The 21,016-nt window shown below is 33.6% G+C and overlaps 4 protein-coding genes across 5 annotated transcripts; 1 reads left to right on the top strand and 3 right to left on the bottom strand.

Moving 5' to 3' along the window:
* The first annotated feature begins 1,271 nt into the window (after positions 1 to 1,271).
* On the top strand, positions 1,272 to 4,160 carry LOC132048238 (transcription factor DYT1-like). The gene is made up of 4 exons (XM_059439144.1): positions 1,272 to 1,810; positions 1,925 to 2,101; positions 2,210 to 2,386; positions 2,542 to 4,160. Exons 1-4 carry the CDS (start codon positions 1,589 to 1,591, stop codon positions 2,614 to 2,616), a joined length of 651 nt encoding a protein of 216 aa, XP_059295127.1. The 5' UTR covers positions 1,272 to 1,588; the 3' UTR covers positions 2,617 to 4,160.
* Positions 4,161 to 6,168: 2,008 nt separating this feature from the next.
* Positions 6,169 to 7,591, bottom strand: LOC132048237 (uncharacterized). 2 transcript variants are annotated; one of them, XM_059439143.1, is made up of 2 exons: positions 7,074 to 7,591; positions 6,169 to 6,527 (listed from the first exon to the last, which is right to left on the bottom strand). In XM_059439143.1, exons 1-2 carry the CDS (start codon positions 7,507 to 7,509, stop codon positions 6,445 to 6,447), a joined length of 519 nt encoding a protein of 172 aa, XP_059295126.1. In that variant the 5' UTR covers positions 7,510 to 7,591; the 3' UTR covers positions 6,169 to 6,444. The 2 variants fall into 2 exon arrangements, with proteins under 2 accessions (XP_059295126.1, XP_059295125.1); XM_059439142.1 differs by having other exon boundaries at positions 6,169 to 6,536; positions 7,074 to 7,590.
* A 6,845-nt stretch (positions 7,592 to 14,436) lies between these two features.
* Positions 14,437 to 15,468, bottom strand: LOC132047781 (uncharacterized). Its single transcript, XM_059438776.1, has one exon. The coding sequence runs from the start codon at positions 15,466 to 15,468 to the stop codon at positions 14,437 to 14,439; it is 1,032 nt and encodes a 343-aa protein (XP_059294759.1).
* A 2,491-nt stretch (positions 15,469 to 17,959) lies between these two features.
* Positions 17,960 to 20,523, bottom strand: LOC132046271 (DAG protein, chloroplastic). Its single transcript, XM_059436858.1, has 5 exons — positions 20,119 to 20,523; positions 19,188 to 19,285; positions 19,024 to 19,089; positions 18,750 to 18,933; positions 17,960 to 18,252 (listed from the first exon to the last, which is right to left on the bottom strand). The coding sequence occupies exons 1-4, from the start codon at positions 20,463 to 20,465 to the stop codon at positions 18,767 to 18,769; spliced, it is 678 nt and encodes a 225-aa protein (XP_059292841.1). The 5' UTR covers positions 20,466 to 20,523; the 3' UTR covers positions 17,960 to 18,252; positions 18,750 to 18,766.
* Positions 20,524 to 21,016: the final 493 nt, after the last annotated feature.

The raw sequence follows: 21,016 nt of genomic DNA, 5'->3' as shown, positions 1-21,016 counted from the left end.
TTTTATGTAATAATCCCTCATTTTCTTAGTTAACCCACAAAATTGCGATATCGTGCTTTATGATAACCTTGATTACCAAGTGGAACATGTCATGTAAAAGTGAAGTTCAAAGATATTTATCTAGTCATTATAATTTGACTGGTTAAAGTACACAATGGATGCTTGGAATACCATAATAAACTCTTTCTGATGCTTTACAAAATCAAGTTGTACTTAAAAAAGTTATTCCTGTCAGGTGTAAGAAAGTGAAAGGAGAACAAAATTCCAGCTTAAAGCAGCTTCTGGTCACTCATTTGTACTTTCTAATGCCAGTAATATTTGTAACAACCACAAGTTATAAACATAACTAACAACATTGCCAGCCTCCCATTCTTCTTTCTTTTTTAGTACACTTAGCCCCCCGTTTGGCCATAAATTATTCGCTTTATTAAAATTTTTTTGTTTTTTGAATCGGCGTTTAGCCATGAAAATTGAAAATCTGTTTGAAGTTGTATTCCGAATATCAAAAAACTCAAAAAACTTATTTTTCAAAAAAATTTCAATTTTTTCACTTTTTTACAACTACATTTCACTTTAGCTATAATTTAGCCTAGTTGAAAACCAATTTCAAGATTCAAAAAAAGTGAATTTTTTTTTGGTATCTATGGACAAACAGGACATTAGTAACTTTCTTTTTCTCTTTTTTTGTTGGCCGACACTCTTTAACCCCACTTTATGTAAGAATCAAACGTATAGCATATTATGTATGATTCCTCTTAACAGAGAAGGGTTGTAGTAAGTTGACAGCTAAAAAACCTAACTATGAGCAGAGGCGGATGCAGTAAGAGGTCAGGGTGTTATCAGAACTTTTTCAGGCAAAGAATTATAGTGTATATTTAGGGTAAATTTTACATGTTCGTATACGTATATTAACACCACATAGAACATATATTACGGTGTATATTTAGGTCAAATTATTTTTTTCGAACACTTTTGAGTAAAATTAAGGATCATACTATGAGGATAGTTGATCCCAACTATTTGGTACTGAGGCATAGTTGTTTGGCGGTATATAAGGCCTAATCTTTCAATCATTGTTAAATCCATACTAGTTAGTCCGTCAACATAACAACAATAATTGTTACAATGCTCTGTCACGAACAAGTTAAAGTCGATTATATTGGAATCCTCATTTAAATTCATCTTACTCACAATAACATCAAAGGTGAATTAATATAAGTCTCCTCCATTAGTTAAGCAATATTGAAAAGTTAAAGGCGAAAACTGCAAAGGGTTATAGTGCCTGAACCTCCACACACACTCTCTCTTTCTCATGCCAATGAGTCCTTTCAAAACACCCCACGTACATTGTGATCAAGAAGGAAATGCCCAACAAACTGCAACAAGAAGATTCCCACCACCAAAGAAATGTTTCTGCTGTGAGAAGCACCTATATAAACCTATTGCCTGCCTACAACAAAAACCAGTGCCGTGCCTCTTCTTTGAGCTGCACTCTACATTAATCATTCTCCCTCTTTAGATTTCCTTTCTAATTTAGGATCAGAATCCATTTTAACATACTATATCAATTCTCTCTCACTTTGCATAAATGGTAATTAAGTGTGCTAAAATGGAATTCTCCAATACATCATTTGATGATTCAAACATATCTGAAGAAAGAGAAGTAGGAGGGAGAATAGACAAAAGGAAGAAAATTGAGGGTGCAGATGAAAAATACAAATCCAAGAACCTTAACGCTGAGAGAAACAGGCGTCAGAAACTTAGTGAAAGGCTTCTTCAATTGCGCTCATTGGTCCCAAATATTACAAATGCAATGAATCAAAACCCTTAATTCTTTATATAAATAAATTTTCAAGCGACAGTTTTCTAAAGAATGACTTTTTAACCATTTTCTAAAATCTTTAAATTTTTTATCCGATTTCAGATGACAAAAGAAACCATAATCACTGATGCAATCACTTACATTAGGGAGCTACAAATGAATGTGGACAACTTAAGTGAGCAGCTTCTAAAAATGGAGGCAACTCATGGAGAGGAATTGGAGACAAAAAACGAAGAGATTATTGATACTGCAGAGGAGATGGGTAAATGGGGCATAGAGGTAGGTAACTTTATGTATAAGACCAAAGTTACAATTTTTCAGTTAAAAGGATAATTTCCAAATCTACTTACTAGGCAGTAAAACAACTTATTTTTCTTTCTAAAACAGCCTGAAGTTCAAGTGGCTCACATTGGTCCAACTAAGCTTTGGATAAAGATAGTCTGCCAGAAGAAAAGAGGTGGATTTACTAAACTGATGGAGGCAATGAATGTTCTTGGATTTGATCTTAATGACACCAGTGTCACTGCCTCTAAAGGAGCTCTTCTTGTTACTTCATCTGTTGAGGTAGGAAAACATATTTTAAAAAATCTAAGCTTTTTAATAAGTTTGAAGATATCAAGATTTTGTAACAGTAAAAAGATATATTGCTTAGCATTTTATACTGTGTGCGCTGCAACATAATAACACCAACGATTTGTTTATCTTTCTATGTATTTCAGGTGGTTCGCGGTGGAATAACTGATGCTCATCAAATCAGAGATATCTTGCTGGAGATCATCCGCGGAATCTATTAGAAACTAGCACTGCATGAGTCCCTAATTAATCAAATAGATTTTGAGATCCCCTAATAGTATTAATCTCATTCTAGTGCTCTATTACCAATATTATATCCTAACGGGAAAATTTTTGGAGAAATGTCAAGATTGCCTGTAGTTTCTAGTTATGGATGTCAAAAGGATTCGATCTTGCTTTCCATCACCGAAAGATGATAATCCATTGGATCCTAATTGTCTGAAAAGAGCTTGTGTGCACTCTTTTTTTTTTTTTTTTTTTTTTTCAAATATTGCTGAAGCAACATATCATAGGTTACTAATTACTTTAATTCTCCTATCTTGAATCTATCGCTTTTCCGTTTTCATGCAGTCAAGTTTGACTTAATGTGCTTTTGAATTGAATCTTAATGGTGGGATCCAGACTCCATATCCTTTGGTTTCTATATATGAAACATTGAATAGCATTTTTGGTCACTTTCAGCTCAAGAAACAGTTAAAATAATAAACTCAGCAAAGTGTCAATTGGGTTCGAATAAGATTTTGAACAAACACCAAAATTAGGCGTGTGAAGAGTGACATTTATGGCAAACCTTCTACCTATAATATAGGAAGACAGTTGTTCCACTGTGTTTCTTGTTTTCTTCTCTGTTCTTTGACCATTGTCGTGCTAAAAGAAACTGCCAAAAATAAACCTGCCTCAAGCATCACCTGCCCCTGTTAAAACTATCTCCAAGACTCCAACAGGTCCAAGAATCCAAAAAAGACTACTTGGAAATCCGAATTACACGTTAAATTTTCAAAATTTAAGACCGTCATGGGAAGCATACCTACCCTTCTTATACTATTAAGACGAACAACAATCTCTCAAGGCTGTCTTCCTCTATATTAATAGGATTAAAGGCGTGCACAATTGGATCAATATTCATATTTCCCATGGCTAGGCCAAGATTTCTCCTCATTTGCCTAGTTATAGCTCAATTATTCTTGTTGATGCAAAATGCTAACGCTGTTAGAAGATTAGACACATTGACATTAGTCCCAAGTCCATCGCCGGTTGAAGGAAAAGATGATCAAACTCCAATAGTCACACATATAAGGACTCATCACTCTTTCAACAAGTCCATGGCTGGTGGCGACTTCATACTTGGAGGATTTGCCACTGCCCTTATTGCTTCCATTTTTTGTTACATTCGAGTCACACGAAGAGGAAACCAACATAGTCAGGGTTGAGGCACAGTATTTTTAATTCTGTACTCCTTTTGGTTTCCAATTCCGATATATATATATAAATACATATACAGAGTTAAATGTTAAGGTGCATCTGATCTACTCAAATATATGACAAGTGTTTGCTCATTTTAGATGGCTGGATAATGTATTTTGTTCCTCACACCTGCTTTTCTGCACCTATTCTTCTACCAATGTAACTTTTATATAAAAACTTAGTATTCGTATGTGCATTGTTTCTCACTTTCACAAAGTTATAGTGTCTTTGTTTCTTCACATTTATCAGTAAAAGACCTTAATCTCTGCTTCATGAATCCAGAGAGAAAACCAGCATAATATCTTGCACTCTTTGTCTTGGGTACTTTTAAGCACATTGCTGAGTGAGGGATTGGAGAATTTAACCTTGGTATTGCATCTAACAAAGGAAAACTTTCTAGCAGGCCACATGCCTAACGCTAAATGCGGATTCAGAATTTGAACTTTATGGGTTGGGATTCGAAATTCTATCGTGTCCACTCTAATTTACTGGGTTCGAAATTTACTATTTGTACTTGTTTAATGAATTTTTCTTTACATATATAGAGTTTAAGTCAAAATAATTGGGTTCGGATTGGGTTCGGATGAACTCCTAGCTCCTTCATTAGACTAGACTCGCAATATCCCTATAGATGGACCAAGGATTTTCAGGCGTTTCCTATTTCATATCCTGCTATCGTATATATGGACCAAAAATTCAAAAGTAAATACACGTTTCAGGGTTTCAACATCTACTATATATACATAACAAAATAATTTTAACTTTAAAAATACTGTATTTTTCACACTATGTATAACCTTGGAAAGCCACAGTGGCTCCGCCCCTGTATGTAGTCATAATTGAGATGCGTTTCCATTACAAAAGTTAGTTTGACGATATAGGTACAATAAATCAAAAGTTGAATGAATATTCGTAAAACTAATCCAAAATTTTCATTTGAGAAAAGAAAAGAAAAGCAAAACGAGAGAGTCCTTAATAAGGATTCACATCTAAGAAAAAAATCCATTTTGCGTAAGACCGTAAACTTAAAAATTGGAAATTGTAGATACATAGATCCAAATTGAAGTTCAATAATGCAATAAACAAAACAAAAGAGTCCTTAACCAGCAAAGGATTCACCTCTAGAGAAAGCCATATACATAACATCCAAAACTTCAATAATGGAAATTGTGTATTTTTTTTGTAGATAGAGGACAAAAATAGGAAGCTGAAAAGAGAGTGCAGAACAAACTTGACACCATTCTAACCACCTACTTACATAATTGTATTCTTTCATCAATCAATAGCAAAACCTGATTTAGGTAAGGATGTTTTCTCCTTTTTCGTCAAGAAGCTTAATACAATCAATTTAAAATCCATTTTGATAATTACTAAGTACAATCTTCCTTGACAAATTTCTTTTTCAATCAAAATTAATTATCTGACCAAACATGTGGATCCCAATGCAAGTTGCTGGAAAGTCTAAAATTGATATTAACACATGGATCTACGGACCACCCTAAAGTTCACAAATCTTTGTGACCCACATAATAAGAATTCATATAATAAGGTCATGCAATTACAGCAATGCAAAGTAAACCTCATCATGCACATTGCTACAGAAATGGATACAAATTAAAATGGTGCTACATCTTTTTCACATTTCTTCTTCCTGTGTACAAAACATTAGTGTGATCCTACCCCAGCTACAAGGTATATTATGTCTAACTCACGGGTAATTCTGTCTTTTGAGAGCCAGCTAGAACGCACTAAGTGCCTCTTCTCTCTAGCAACGCACAATAACCATGAGTTACCACATAATTAACATGTAATTCTACCTTTGACCATTCCTTACTTGGACTTTGAATCAATTTGATTTGACCTGTCAATTTGATTTGACCTTCATATTCCAAACTCCCGTCATATAAAATGGAAGGGAGTATATCTTTGACATGAATCAGTCTATGTAATATATTATTCCCAGTACTTTCTGTGGCAACAACAAAACAACAACTACGTCTTATTCTCAAATAGGCTGGAATCGGATATATAAATTCTTACTTCGATCCATTCAAGTGTGAATTTATATATATATATTGAATTTCTTGTTCAAATTCCTGATTCCACCACTTGCTGACTTACCCTCTTCAGCGGCCGAAAGCTAAAAGCGCCCTTGATTCACCTGACACGTTATGCTAATTTTTTACTACTATATACTTATTTTTGTAGTCAGCATAAGCCAGGATTTATTAATGTTTGTGGCGGACAGAGCAGGTAATGACTTGAATAGGAAGTATAATTTCTTGAGGACGGACGCAAAACCTGAAGTATACTATATATGCTCACACGATATTATATTTCTCTGCTTTTGGTAATTCATGACTCATAGAATATCAATTTTCAACAGGCAAGGATTATTAAAAAAAGAAGAATTCAAAATTTTCTCAGTTTCTCTTTCCAAAACTTTATACTGTTAGTTTCCACTTTTATACAACCCTACAAGCACCTAAATGAGAATCTCATTGCACTTCTCTTTTTTGAAGCTTCAAGCCTTCATCAATCAAAGCCAAAATGAAAGAACACAGCCAGCAAAACGGAAAGCATTATCAGATTCCACTGATTGGAAGTTTTTTATATCTTTCAATCTGAAATCCAGACTCCTTTCTTCCTTTCTTCTCCATTAACGCACCTGCATTTCCTATCAGGAAAATTTAAGCATTAGAACACATGAAACTCATATTTTTCACCTTCTGATATGTGTAGAACAGAGCAAATATCAGGTCCAAGAACAAAAAGATACTAAAAAATCCAATCAAATTAGTAACTCTAGCTCCATTTCTATAGTCCCAATTTATTTGGCAATGTTTAACTGACTACAAACTCTAAAAAGAAAGATTTTGGAAATTGTGAGCAGTGGCAGAGCTAGAAGGGCGGAAGGAGTTCATCGAACTCCTTCGCGGCCAGAAAATCACGCTGTATATATCAGCTCAAAGTATTATATTTAGGTGTATATTATAAATGAAAGACATTTTTTACTACTTGAGGCTATAAAATTATTTCGTTGAATTGTTTACAAATATAAAAAGATTGAAATTCTTGGAATAGACTAAAAAGGAAGTAAAAACAGGATCTTGCAAAACAGATGATTGAGTGGTAAAAGGTGAAATGACAAACTAATCAAGAATAAATATTTAACAAAGCTACATAAAGAATTGAAGAAATTAAAGAAGGTTACCTCGAGGACTACAAATAGGGGGCTCTTCAAAGAGAGAAAGGGACATTTGTTTATGAGCAAGACCAATGTCAAACAAGATGAGACCAGAAGAAGGATCATAAACTATGATGTCTTTCACTGGCAACCAAAGAAAAAGTTCTTCTTGAGAAAGACCTTCAACTCCAATTAGCCCACCATAGCTAAGATTAGCTCTTACAACACTATCAAAAAATACTCTTGTCTCAAATTTTGCAACACATGGACTATCCAAGTAGACTTGAAGATGGCCATTTTCATCAAGATCATATGATTTTACAGCATTTTTTGGAAATAGTCCAGCTGGAAGTCCCCTACTTCTAAGAAGGTCATGGATTGAAGTTGAGGAAATGGTGAAAGAGAAGAGGAAGATTGATAGAACAAGTGTATATATCTTGAAGAGGATGTTTAGGTTGGCCATGGATATTAGGCTATTGGTGAAAATGGTTTCAAAGAGAGGAGGAAAAAAGGGACGATTTTAACAAGGTACATGGTGTAAGAAGGTGGGTCATATGCTAAATTATGTGTGACTAATTTCCCATATTGCCCTTTTTAATAATTCAAGATTTTGTCCCTACATATGTTTTGTGGAGTATTAAAAGGATTTAAAATTCTATCTTTTACTAAAATATCTTCTTGGTAACAATCGTTGGCATTTAGCAACAATGTACTTCAAGGGATAAAATATAATTTTATGGTGTTTACTGAATTAAGCATCCGGTTCAATGGAAATGCATTCTTTTGTTAATGCATTGTTAAATTGAAAATTTAGATTCATTATCGATGTTATTTTTGTTGTGCATATATTACTTATTAAATAGATAGTTGAGATTCATTATCGATATTATCGTTATACTATAATAATCGATACAATAAAAGAAATTCCTTGTCCGCTGAATTAAGCAAGTTAGAGATCCTAATACAACAAGTTTTCATTTATCCCAAAAAAGTTTGACAAATCTATTTAGTTGTGTCAAACCAATGTCAAATTGATATCCATCTGTTCTTTCCAAAGAGTCAAAAGTATTTGAGGCAAAAGAATATAAGTATGAAGTATTATATCACAATCTTCTGAAAGTAGCTATGGTCATTTTGGTCAATAATGCAAGTGGAGTAACCATTTTGTGAAAAGGGAAAATGAAAATGAGGTGGGGCCAAGACAAGAGAAATGTACAAAAGGGGTATGGACATGACAAGGGCAGAAAAGGTAACATATGTTATACGTAAGAAGACAGAAGTATTGGAGACACCAGACAAATGGCTTAGGGTTAAAGGTTAGTAATGTTTCATAGTGATAGCCAATCATGCCAGAAAGAGAAGCAGCCACTGGCACAACACAAGTAGATGCAGTAAGTTAGAAACTGATATATGTTCTTTTCATCAAAATCTCTTTTGACGGAAACTACGAGGTTTCACCTACTTTGAATCTTTCTCCTCATTTATTCTTCTTCTTTTTCTTTTTTTTTTTAATTATTATTCTCTCTAAAGTTTCACTTCATTTTTTGTATATATAAAAAACTATATCCGTATTCGTTGATTTTTTACAAAGAATGTTCAATTTGATTGTGAATCATAGCAGGAGTAAATGATAAATAGTACTAAAATAACTTTGCTAAATGCAGGTCTTTGCTTGACAATCTTAGAAGACCACCTAAACATATAACACATTCACAAAAGTTAATATTGTGGCCGACATTTTGTCTTAATATGATTGTAATAACATTTGTAATTGATTGTTATGTTATGACCCTTCAAATCGGACACTAAAAAGAAGGGTCACATCTTATAACAAGTAACCAATATATAAAATGTCTTCTGAATCCAAAAAAAAAAAAAAAAAAGGAATGAAAGAAAGAAAATGAAATTGAAATTCCGTCATGAAATAAGAAACGAAAAGCAGACGGGGGTTTTCTTTTCATTAGTTTGAAAAAATGGATCAAAGACCTTATTTCTATACAGCAAGTTAAATTAAATTACTAGCTAATATTTTTACATTATCAGTAAAATATGTTAAATTACTATTTTCTAATCACTGATAATATCAAAAACTTTTTTGGTATCGGTATATAGAAGGTAAAATCCTAAAAATAGTCAAGGTCGTAATAGTGACTTTTGACGTTTTTATCCTTCATTTGGTGGGAGGAGTGAGAATTTTAGCCACAAAGTACCCTAAATCGCGGGCCATTAAGACAAAGCATGGGACAGAGAAGAAATGCCGTGGGTATAAAAAAATAGGTTTCTCAATGGGCTAGTAATCTTAATTAACAAAAAAGATATGATTTGTAATGATTTTCTAGGCAACCACTTTGTTTCACTTTATGACTTTTTATGCCTCGCCGAATTATTTTTCGTGCATGTAGTGATTGGAATGTCTTGTGCTTGTCTTAAACCTCACTTTGCTTTCCACTCCATTCCTTCATTTATTAGTTAGAAAATAATTAAGTATTTTTAATACTTGTTTGATCATCCTTGTGACATCGCTCTAATTAACTTTTCGAATCCTCTAAGCTTGTTGATTACAATATTTATGTTACCATTGTTTCATAGTATGTATTAGTTATTCCATATTTTAATTTCTCCAAAATATTTTTTCCTATGAACGTTAAGTGGTAGTAGTATAATCGGCAAATCAGCAAACCATGCAATTGTCAAAGGAAGACAAAGAGGCTATATCAAATAAAGTACAACAGCCTGTCAAAGAAAATAAATAAAAAGAAAGCTTAACAGCCCTTGAGTTTGAAAGAAAAGGAAGGTCGATCATTGCATTTTCAGGCAATCATAAATTAAATGGCCCAGTTTGGCAATTTAAAATGTTGATTTGGTCATTAATATTTTACAAATACTGAACTTCAGTGTTTAAAATTACTAGCGAAGGATTGGAAAACTTATTTGAAGAGAGTATTTTCACAGAAATAATACTTTTTACTCACATTTTAATTATTATTTTTTTCACGGGAAACTTATGTTCAAACACAACTCAACTACTCAATATTCTTTTTCAACGTCAAACATTTTCTACTCTTTAGGGAAATTAGCATTTTGAACCCCTCAAATATCGATAAATTTTGATTTTGGCCCTTGTAATTTTTGGTTAACCACATTTAACTTTCAATTATTTGATATGTGCAGTTTTGATTCCTCTAGCTCTAAATCCTCATAAATTTAACAAATTATAAGCATCGTTCTGTTATCAATGTGTTATGCTAAACTTTGTGGTTAATGTAGTTCTAAAATATAGTCTAAATATATACATATGTTTCATATATAAAGGGACAGAAACACACATTTTAGTTTATTGAACGTTAAATGTGCTTCTAAAAATATTATAATGAACAAAATCAAAATTTACCAATACTTGAAGGACCAAGAGTACAATATCTGTACTATTTTTTTCTTTCTATTTTAACCATATATTATCCAAACCCGTACTTTATTTTCTTAAAGTATAATATATAGTAGGACGATGAATTATAATTCTTTTCTAATTCACCCTTATTTGGTTAGAGTTTAAAAAATTGTTAACTACACGTAGCTCCACGAAAGTTGAATTATGTAAAGCTGTGAGCTTATGAGCTCCAGCTCTCAACCCACTACATATAAAATATCTTATAGGTTTTTGTTTTGTCATTTGTCCTGTTAACGTCGCAAATTAGTTATTCTCAATTTCTCCTGTCTGCTCAGAGGTTTCCTTAAGGGATCTCTCCTTTAAAGTTTTAGCTAAGAGTAAATAAACCTCTACTATTGACTAAATTTTGTTTTTGGTCCTTATGATTCTGATTAAGCATATTTAACATTAAATTTGAAATATGCACTTTTAATCCCTCTGTTTGTCAATCTTCCCAAATTTATAGATTGAGTATTAATTTATTTAATTAACCATTTAATTTGTTAAACTTATATTGTTACTCCATATTTTGAGGGTAATATATAATTTTAGATATGGTTTAATTATAACACATTTTCTATATGAAGGCACCAACAACGCAAAAATAAAAAATTAAGGCACCAATAAATAAAAAAATTATTTAATTAATCATACAATTTGTTAAACTTATATTGGTATTCCATATTTTGAGGGTAATATATAATTTTAGAAAATAGTTTCAATATAACAAATTTTCTATATGAAGCCACCAACAATGAATTTTCACCATAGTATCACACCTATGAACTGGCGTATATGTAAGTCAACGCAGGACATGACCAAATCGCAAACAGCCTTGCAACCTTCTCTCAATGCATCTACCTACACCTTCTGGTTTCTAGCAAGTGTGATCATTTTAATCTTATAGCACTTACTTTTTCTTTGGCATCCTTCTATCAGATAACAACTCCATATCACTTTTCCATTTCAATCATCCGGTTTTAACTTCATAATTAATATCTTCATCGATCATTTCATTCTCTTTAAATAACAAGCCTATATCTACATTGTTAGCATTTTGATCTGAAATCCTGTCTAGTCTCACCTCAAATTCACTCTTTGCACGCTGACTAAACTTTCAGTGCATGTATTTAATCTTATTTTTACTTATCCTAAAATCCTTAATCTCTAAAATGCTTCTCCATAATTCAAGTTTATGGTTGACACCCCTTATTGATTTCATTAATTAGTACAATATCATAAGCAAATAACATATCTCAAAGGTCTTCATCTTATATTGTATTGGTTAGCTTATCCATAACTAGGATAAACAAGTACGGGTTCAATGTCGCTTCTTGGTATTGACCCACTGTTAAACTCCTTTGTATATCTTGTTACGGTTCTCATGCTAGTAACAATTTCTTCATACATGTCATTTATGATATTTATATATTTAACAAAAAAAAAAATTCTTCTCCATTACCCATCGATCAAAGGACCTTTTAGTACTCTATCGTATGCTTTATCTAGGTAAATGAACACCACGGGTAGATCTTTCTTTACTGTTGTAGATCTACAAGCATTAATTCAAATTGATTCTATGTCATTCTTGTTGTATTTCTGAGCCGATACTCTATCACTCTTCTCTAGAATTTCATTGTATGACTCATGAGTTTAGTGTCTGGATAGTTCCCGCAACTAAAAACATTGCATTTTAGTATTATATATAAGGGACTACAAAAGGGCTTTTGTAGTCCTCACAAAACTTTCCCAAAAAATGTTAAATTTTTCAGTTAATTACTTCTAGGTCCTGATCTTATTTTTTAAAGTCAAATTTATTTTTTGTTCTTATGGTTTACTTTTTAAAAGCTATCGAACATTCTGCCTTATTTACCTGTTTTCTATCCAGTATCCGGTACCCGCATTGGAGCTCGCCTAATCCAGATTCGCGTCGCATAGGGTCCAAACGGGGGAAGCGCTCCCTACCAAGGATTATTTTTCATACTCAAGCTCGAACCCGAGACCTCCTGATTGAGGGAGGAACATCCCCATCCGCTGCACTTTATTTTCACTGTTGCTTTCTTCTGTTGATCTTATTTATTAACCTAAAAAATAGTCATTTTTTCGCTAGATATTCTTGCTTCTTGTTGATCTTTGTTTTCTTCTTTTTCTTTTGTTGCTTATTATAGATTTTTACATGTAAGCATTTCTTTTATTTTATATTTGTATTATGAAATTTGAGAATTTCTGGAAAAAAAATTTACTCATATGTAGGCATTTCGTTTACTTTATATTTATACTTTAATGAGCTCATATGTGTTTACCAAGATTAGTACAAAAATGATTTTCAGATAGTTGTAAAAATTATTAAATGATGCCATATAATGTTGAAAATGAAGTTATTAGTCAAGATTGAGTTATCTTTAAAATCTCTTGTTTGATTAACTAAAATTAATCTTTTAAACACAAAATGAGTTTGAAGTAGGGTGGAATTAAAGTGTCAGCTACCGATTTGATCAGATTCGGTAGCACTTTGGTTCAAATTCTGTATTTGTCTTAAACTTTCATTAAATATGTATAAATTATTAATTTTGAACTAAATAACTTAAAAATTAGGATTCGAAACTCATATATTTCAAATTATGGCTCCGCATTTAATTTGAAGTAAATAATTTTATCAAAATGAAAGTTAAGATATTAAGCAGTGAAATGAAAGTTTTACTTTTATATATTAAAAATATACTTATTTGAAGTTTAATTATTACCAACATAAATTATATTTCTTTAATTAAAATATTATTTTTATATCTGAAGTTGGAAGCCCGGGCCTCGTGAGACTACTGTTCTTATAAATAAGAATCAGGCAACTCTATCTGTAGTCGTGGGACATCCTACCCCCACTTCTTAATACAGCATTGCATAGATAGTTTGATGAGTCATTCTATTACAATCTCTCCAAGAGACTTTCAAACTTTGATGGGACTATTATCTGATCCACAAGTTTTTCTAATTCTCATTTTTTTTCATGGCGCCATTTACCTTTGTTGGCTTAATTCCAGGAGTATAGCTAAAGGTCTATCATGCACAGACGTGTGAAGGTTCAAAATGTTGTTCTCTTGATTCGAGTTGAACAATTGATCAAAATAGTCTTTCTATCTCATTGACTTGTTATCTCCTGTCAAAACTTGTTGAGGATCGTCTTTAACACACTTGACATGGTTTATAGCATCACCCTACTTATCTGAGTCGTACTAGTTTAAACATTACTTTATCCCCTTCTTGTATCCCTATCTTTAGGTACAAGCAAGCTAGAGCTTTCCTTGGGCTTTACAAATAGCCTTCTTAGCTTCCCTCTTAGTTCTCTTGTAATTTGAACTGTTTCTCCATCTTCTGCTTTTGGCAACTTCTTATAGCATTCTTTTTTAGATTTAGTAACTTATTTGGTACCTACTCATCCCACCATCAGAATTCCTGTGGTCGGGATCCTAAAACTCCAGACACACCTAACACTTCAGTTGCTACTTTCTTAATGCAACCAGAGTACATTTCCTTCTATAGGACGTCTATGTCCCCTCTCAGTTCCAAGATCCCATCTCCCAACTTTTTTCTTGAGTTCAGCCAGGTGTATCAAGGTTTAAAATTAGAAGATATCAATAATTTGAAGACCAAAATAATAGCAATGACAATAATGATAATAACCAACCAAAAAAAAAGAAGGGAAAAAGCTACACAGCCTAATTACAGCAAGATATACAAGAATTTTAAAGATTATCTTAATATTTGACCGAGAGAAAGGGAAATGTCTAGATATTCTCTACGGAGTAGTTTTTATTACTGGTCCTTGAATTACGTTAACTTCAGACTTATGCTTTAAACAGCACAGAACTGTCCAAAGAACTATTACCAAATTGTAAATGAGGTATGACCTACTCCAATTATTGTTGAATGGATTGGATATGGTATTTCTTACCAATCAATCATACATTAAAGTTGTGGCTGGTAGTAGTAGTTTTGATTAACATAAGCAGAATCCCCATATCTTTGATCTCTTCCATCACCACCATATCCATAGGGATTCCCAAAAAGATAACCTGCAGTACATTCCCAGAGCTCATTCCTGTTCTCTTCAGCACTATTTACATGGTTACAGTTTCTTCTCTGAGTTTCCTTAGCTATGCAAGGCCAGTAACCAAATAAGCACTCACATATATCCATAGCTTCCAAACCTGAACCATAAGGAATTTGTTGCAATTGCCTCCCATAATCATATCCATATTCCCCTATAGTCCCATTTCCAATTACAAAATCTTGATCTTGTTGAGGAGGTTCTACTGGTTTTTCAAGAATATCATCCTCAAGAATGGTTTTTCCCCCAGTAGTCCCATTTCCAACAACAAAATCTTGATCTTGTTGAGGCTGTTCTATTGGTTTTTCAAGAATGTCTTTTTCTTGCAAACCAGATAAAGATTTTTGCTCGTCTTTGACATCTATCTCCTTGCTTTGGTCCTGAGGTTTTTCTACCTTATCGCCGTGGTTTACATAGGGTGAACGAATTGTTCCATAGTCGAAACCATCTAAGGGAAGTCGATTAGGTTCAGGAATCGAAGGAGGATAACATATTTCATTGGAGGGAAGAAGGGGTTTGCCATAAGTTTGAGCCATGTCATAGCCACCACCATAAGGGGTTGGATCATATTCTTCAAACACAGTGTCATCCTGTTCTTTGGTTGAACAAGAAGTTATAGTTCTTGTCTCCAATGAATTAGCACCCTTTTCATATTGGATAACTATAGGCTCAGTAGAGTTGTGAACAGAGTAACTTAATTCTGGATGCATTTGATTAGTGTAGTAGTAATTGTAATTAGTACTCTGCTCAATTTGTTCTGAGTTGCTATATCCATAGGAAGAATATGATATTGAAGACTGAGTTGGAAAAGCATCATAATCATAAGGGACACTGAAATTAGGAGTCCAGTGGCACTCACCAGCATCATCATTGTACCCATAGAAAGCCATCTGCTGAACCTTTGAGAATAATCTTGACTTTCTTTATACTTTAAAATATAAGGCCCTTTAAAAGATCATACATGGCACGAAATATAATGACCTATGAGGAAAGTAAGCCTATATGGATGCTTTCAGAGACAAAAAGCTATAGGAAGATACCGTCTTGTGACATGGATCTTCGTTCTGGAAACCGTATCCAAGCTCTTCTAAGAACAATCATATCAGGAATTCATTCAAATTTTGTGCAGCCATAGAAAGATATCTATTGTACCTTCAAATTCTGAGACCGATGATATGTGAAATTCATTCCAAAGCTGGAGATCTTGATAGTTATATCAATTGTAAATCTGGTGAATATGGCTATTAAGGTTATATGAATTCAGCCATATGCGAAATTGATACTGATATAGAAGAAAGGAACATGGGGACTGTATGGTGGTAGGGTGAGGTGATGCTATAATAGTGGAAGCAGATAAGAACATAGAAAAGGGAAGTGTGTGATTATTGTGCACTTTGTCTATGAACAAAGACAAGCACGTCAAATTCACATGATTGCTGATGGGTGGCTCACCTCACCTTCCTGGAAAGAGTTGGCAATGCTACTGGAGTGGAGTAGTAATATTTAGTGCCACGTTGTGTTGCTAGGATTCCTTTACTAGTACGTATTGCATACGTGTTTGAGCAAATACCTGATATGTGTGTATCAATTTTTGTTGTTACTTTAAAAGTATTTTGTAGTATCTGCATTCATGACACAAATAAGAAGTATTCACGTAACATATAAGAAGTGTTGGAGCTAGAATTTCGCCAAGCGATTTAAAATAGGAAGTAAATGCACAATGAAGCTAATTGGATTTAACATATATTATATAAACAAGACATAAAAATTACTCACCAAGCGATTTAAAATAGGAAGTAAACGCACAATGAAGCTAATTGGATTTAATATATATTCTATATATACACAAAAATGACTTTAAGCTTGTATATAGGTAGTGTCATTTTCTGAAAAAGGACCCCTAGCTCCGGCCTGCATATATAGATGCTATATAAGAGGGTGAGGTTGTAAGGGAAAAAAATATCTAGATTTCTCAACCGCAGAAGCATGGGTGGACCGCATGAAATTTCAATAACGGAGATACTCGGATCAAGATTTTAAAAAGGCTCACTTTTTTTTTTTTTCTCTTTTTGATAACGTGGTGTCCTTATTTTTTCTTTTTGATAACGTGGTGCCCGGGCAATCTTTTCAAGATACCTCGACTAATTCCCCGGAAGCTTTACTCGCTCGACCAATTCCCCGGGAGCTTTACTCGCTTTCCCTGGCTATGATCTTTTAGAAACTATGCAAATGGACTTGGCTAGAGTTACATATCTGATAAGGGTATATTTAAGTATTCCATAAGAATATGTGCAGTGTTTTTCAAAGTAATTTTTATTTACACTCGATGTGTTCATTAAACGCACTACATGGGTTTGAATCTTGTCACATACAAAAGTCAGGTAATATAAGTTGAGAATGATAGAGAGACGGGCACGCTATCCATCAAATTTCGAACCATACATCATTGAGAGTTATTCATATAATATAGCTAGCTTAGAACAATCACGCTTTCAAGTTGTCCAGGTTTTATTACCATTTGAATCACATGCAAGCTCCAGAATTCACTCCTTATTCCATAACCCTAACGCCAGGTTCAGACCTCACCTTGCTAAATTCCCCCAACAGGAAATGCATTTAGAAGTAGCAACATACAACAAATTTAAAAGGGGAATGCTGGAGAGGTTGAAATTAAATAGGTCAACCAAATATATATATGTTAGAAGCAACAGCAGATGATAATTCCACAACTTTCTCTTCAGCATATCTGTTCCCTTGACTAGATCATATTTTAAATCACTTATTGCAGGCCAAGCACATTTCATGTCACACCTGGATTAGAGCCCTGCCTCACTGACCATAGTTTCTGCACAACCATAGTTCCATTACTGGAATTATACCATCAGTCAGTTAACCATCCAATTTGTAGAGTTCAGTATAAAAGATGGAATTTCATTTAATGTGTCTTGGCCTACCATGGAAGGGAAGAGCACTGGGTGTTATGGTATTTAGCATAATTAACTTGTATAGTTGTATTGACAACAAAAGGACTTCAAAGTCAGTTCCATTCAACACATGGGCACCAAACATTGCACCATGCGCAAAATTAGTTTTGTGAACCAAGAAATTTGGGAGGGCAACTCAAAGGAACAACGTTATGCTGCTCCTTTTTTGTCATTCCTGGGAAGCATTGTGCAATTCACTAGCAAGTGACAATGCAAATAAACATATTTACATAGGTTTCAGCAGCATTAAGTTCCTTTCTTCAGTATTTAAATAAAATGAATACTATTACTTTTCATTTAAGAAGCAAATTTCCTTCCAGGAAGATGCATCTCTATGGTCCTGCATCATCTAATTTTGTAAGCATAGAAAACATACAAGATATATGAACCAACAGCAAGGCATAATGAGTCATCACGTACATATTAAAACTTTGAACATAAAATAACCAGGTCACAATCAAAATTACATACTGACACAGCTTTCTTTCTCATTCTTGATAATGCAACCAGAAAGCTAGTCTCGAGGAAAGATAAAGCCATAAATGCAGTCGACCAAAACTCCTAGACTAGCAGTGTATTCCCATCTAACCTTTAAGCACCAACATCTTTGTCGAAATGCTCACCAATACGAGGCTATAAATAATATATTGGAGTTTCCAAATGGCAATTCGACTAAGATCAGATAAAACCCTGCAAAAGAGATAGACGAATAGCAACAGAATGAACTTATTTGGATCAACTAAATAAACAGTGGAATGGGGGAATAGTTTTACTACAGTATTATTTCATTACTTTCCGTCACATGAGAAGGGATTATAAGGGTAAATGTATGCCAACGACAACAACATACCCAGTGAAATCCCACAATGTGGGGTCTGGGGAGGGTGAAGTGTACGCAGACCTTACCCCTACCTCGGAAGGTAGGGAGGCTGTTTCCGAAAGACCCTCGGCTCAAGAGAAAGCATGGAAAAAAAAAAAGGTTAGATAAGGACAAGCAATTCAAAGTAGTATGGGAATGAAAGAACGAAAGCGAAAAATCATGGTACAACAGACTGAAAAAAAAAAAGGAGTTGTAGCTACCACAGATGAATAAAAAAATTGAAGTACAAGAAACAATAGATTGTAGCATAAAATTGTGAGTTCTCTGTTTGTTTAGTGGTTATCAAGAAAGAGACTAAGGCACTTACAATGCACCATTATAGTTTTAGGAGGAAGACTCAGGAGCTGCGGCTTGTTTTGTTCGTTCAGGGGGAGGACCATCTCTTCTTCTCACATATGCTTTACTACTCTTGCTTCTTGTTCTGTTAGACTGCTTGGGTTGGTAAGTAGGATACTGACAAGGAATTATCTCTCCATTGATGTACTTATCTCCTGAAAGAAGAAACCACATAGAAGTTATCTCGCTGTAGAACACTAGTGAAATGGAGCTCAAAGGGAAAGAAACTTCTTAAGAAATTTAACCTCCATAGTCCTTGTTCTTCACATCTATGTAAGAATCAGGCAGGACCCACAGAACTCCAGGTAGACCTACAAACGAATATCCAATTAGGAAAATGAACGAGTCAATGCCAGAACACTGGATGTTCAGCATCTCATATGTTGAAATTAGAAAAGTTTGAACTCACCCTTAAACTTCTCTGATGTTTCTTCAGATACAGTGCACTGAAATCCAGTGTAAGTGGTAGTACTAAAGGCATACATGTTCTTCTTTGCCTCTTCCATACTGATAAGAAAATTTTGATTAATAAGCAAAAAAGGCAAAAGAGAAATCTGCTGGTTAATAAGAAAATAATCTATTCTGCTAGACCAAAATAGCTACAAATCCCTACCAAATTTTTGAGTAACTACTTTGCCAATATCAACAAGTCTACCACCCTCTTAATCAATGCAACTTTCACAGGATTAAACTGAAACTTGAGTATACCTAGCAAACTGGATTTATTGATTAGCATAAGCTTAATTTTATGCTTCACAATAAATGGAAAAACAGGCTTCAAGTGATTAGGATGGACTATGCTTGAGGTCCACAATTTGGAACAATCTATGCCTAAAGATGTCATTTTTGTACATAGTTTACAAGTAACAATTCTGTATCTGACTCTCACCACAAAGAACACAACTTGGAATACACTCACCACGGTAAAATTATCAGAAATATTCAGAATCACTTATCTCCAATAACTAATTACCAAGCTGAAAAAAATTCACTGCTATACTCCAATAACTGATGCTAGTATTCACCAAAATTTAACCAAACAATCGTTGACCCAACAAATTATTAAACCCCTCCAATCCCAAAATAATATATACTCCCTCCGTCCCAAAATAATATATACTATTTGAAGAGTCCGCTTTTTCTTTGACTACAATTTCAAACATAGATTTTTCAATATTTTATAATAAAATTTACGTATTTGAAAACCACATAAAAATGTTATAAGTCTGCATAATTAATACTAATTCACAATATATGAAAAGAGTTTGAGAAAATCTCAATCAAATAAAGAGTTATTTGACTCCCCAAATAGGTCAATAGGAAGGAATAGAAAAACTAACCTGCCAAGAACAGTGGCAAGGGTGTCAAGGTAAGTCTCAATCATCTGTTCTCTAGTAGGAGCAGGGTCCTTAGGGAACTCCATCACAATAAGCCAATGGTTATAATCACAACCAGGTAACATAATAGTCTCCCTTTCATCACTGCTCCTCTTAGACGAGTATTCCCCATCTGAAATGGCTCTTACAACTGGGATTCTTGAACTCTTTCCAGGTCGAATTGAAGAGATAGAGGTGGTCACAAAAGGGTAGGAAAGAGAGAGAAGAAAACTTGGGGTTTTAGGGAGGTTTTGGAATTGAGAATTAGGGTTTAAGGTTTTGGATAAAGAAGCAAGATTGAGAGCTGCCATGGCTCTCTATTGGTGGAGTGTAAGAGGGAAAATGAAGTGATAAGGGGCTTGGATTTCAATATACCATACCTCCCCTTTGCTCTTTAGAAATATCTTTTCACTCCAGGCCCTTATTTTTTTTATCTTTTTTTTTTTTTTTACTAGTTTCTCGTCAAGTGTATACCAAACATATAATACATTATTTAATAAAATATATGCAATGTCCATTTATAACTTAAAAAATAGTTGATTCATTAGCAAATTATTGACAAGAATTGTTAATATTCCAAAGTTCCCTAATTAGAGGAAAACAAAGAATTTTAGTAGAATTTCAATTATATAAAGGAGAGTCTTCTATAACATACCACTAAGATGTTGTTTGGTTGGGTGTATAAGAATATTGTTAGTATTAGTAATGCTGACATTAGTTATGCTGAGATTATTTTTATTCACTGTTTGGTTTGGTGTATTAAAAATAATATGCATTACATAATTTTAAAAAATTAGTTGTTTACAAAAATACCCTCCAACTTAATAATTGGAAAAGGTTTTGAGAGATTTCAGGGGCAATT

The sequence above is a fragment of the Lycium ferocissimum genome, chromosome 2, assembly GCF_029784015.1.
Source record: "Lycium ferocissimum isolate CSIRO_LF1 chromosome 2, AGI_CSIRO_Lferr_CH_V1, whole genome shotgun sequence".
Lineage (NCBI taxonomy): Eukaryota > Viridiplantae > Streptophyta > Magnoliopsida > Solanales > Solanaceae > Lycium > Lycium ferocissimum.
Note: the sequence above shows the minus strand (reverse complement) of the source record. Positions and strands in the feature narration are given on the sequence as shown.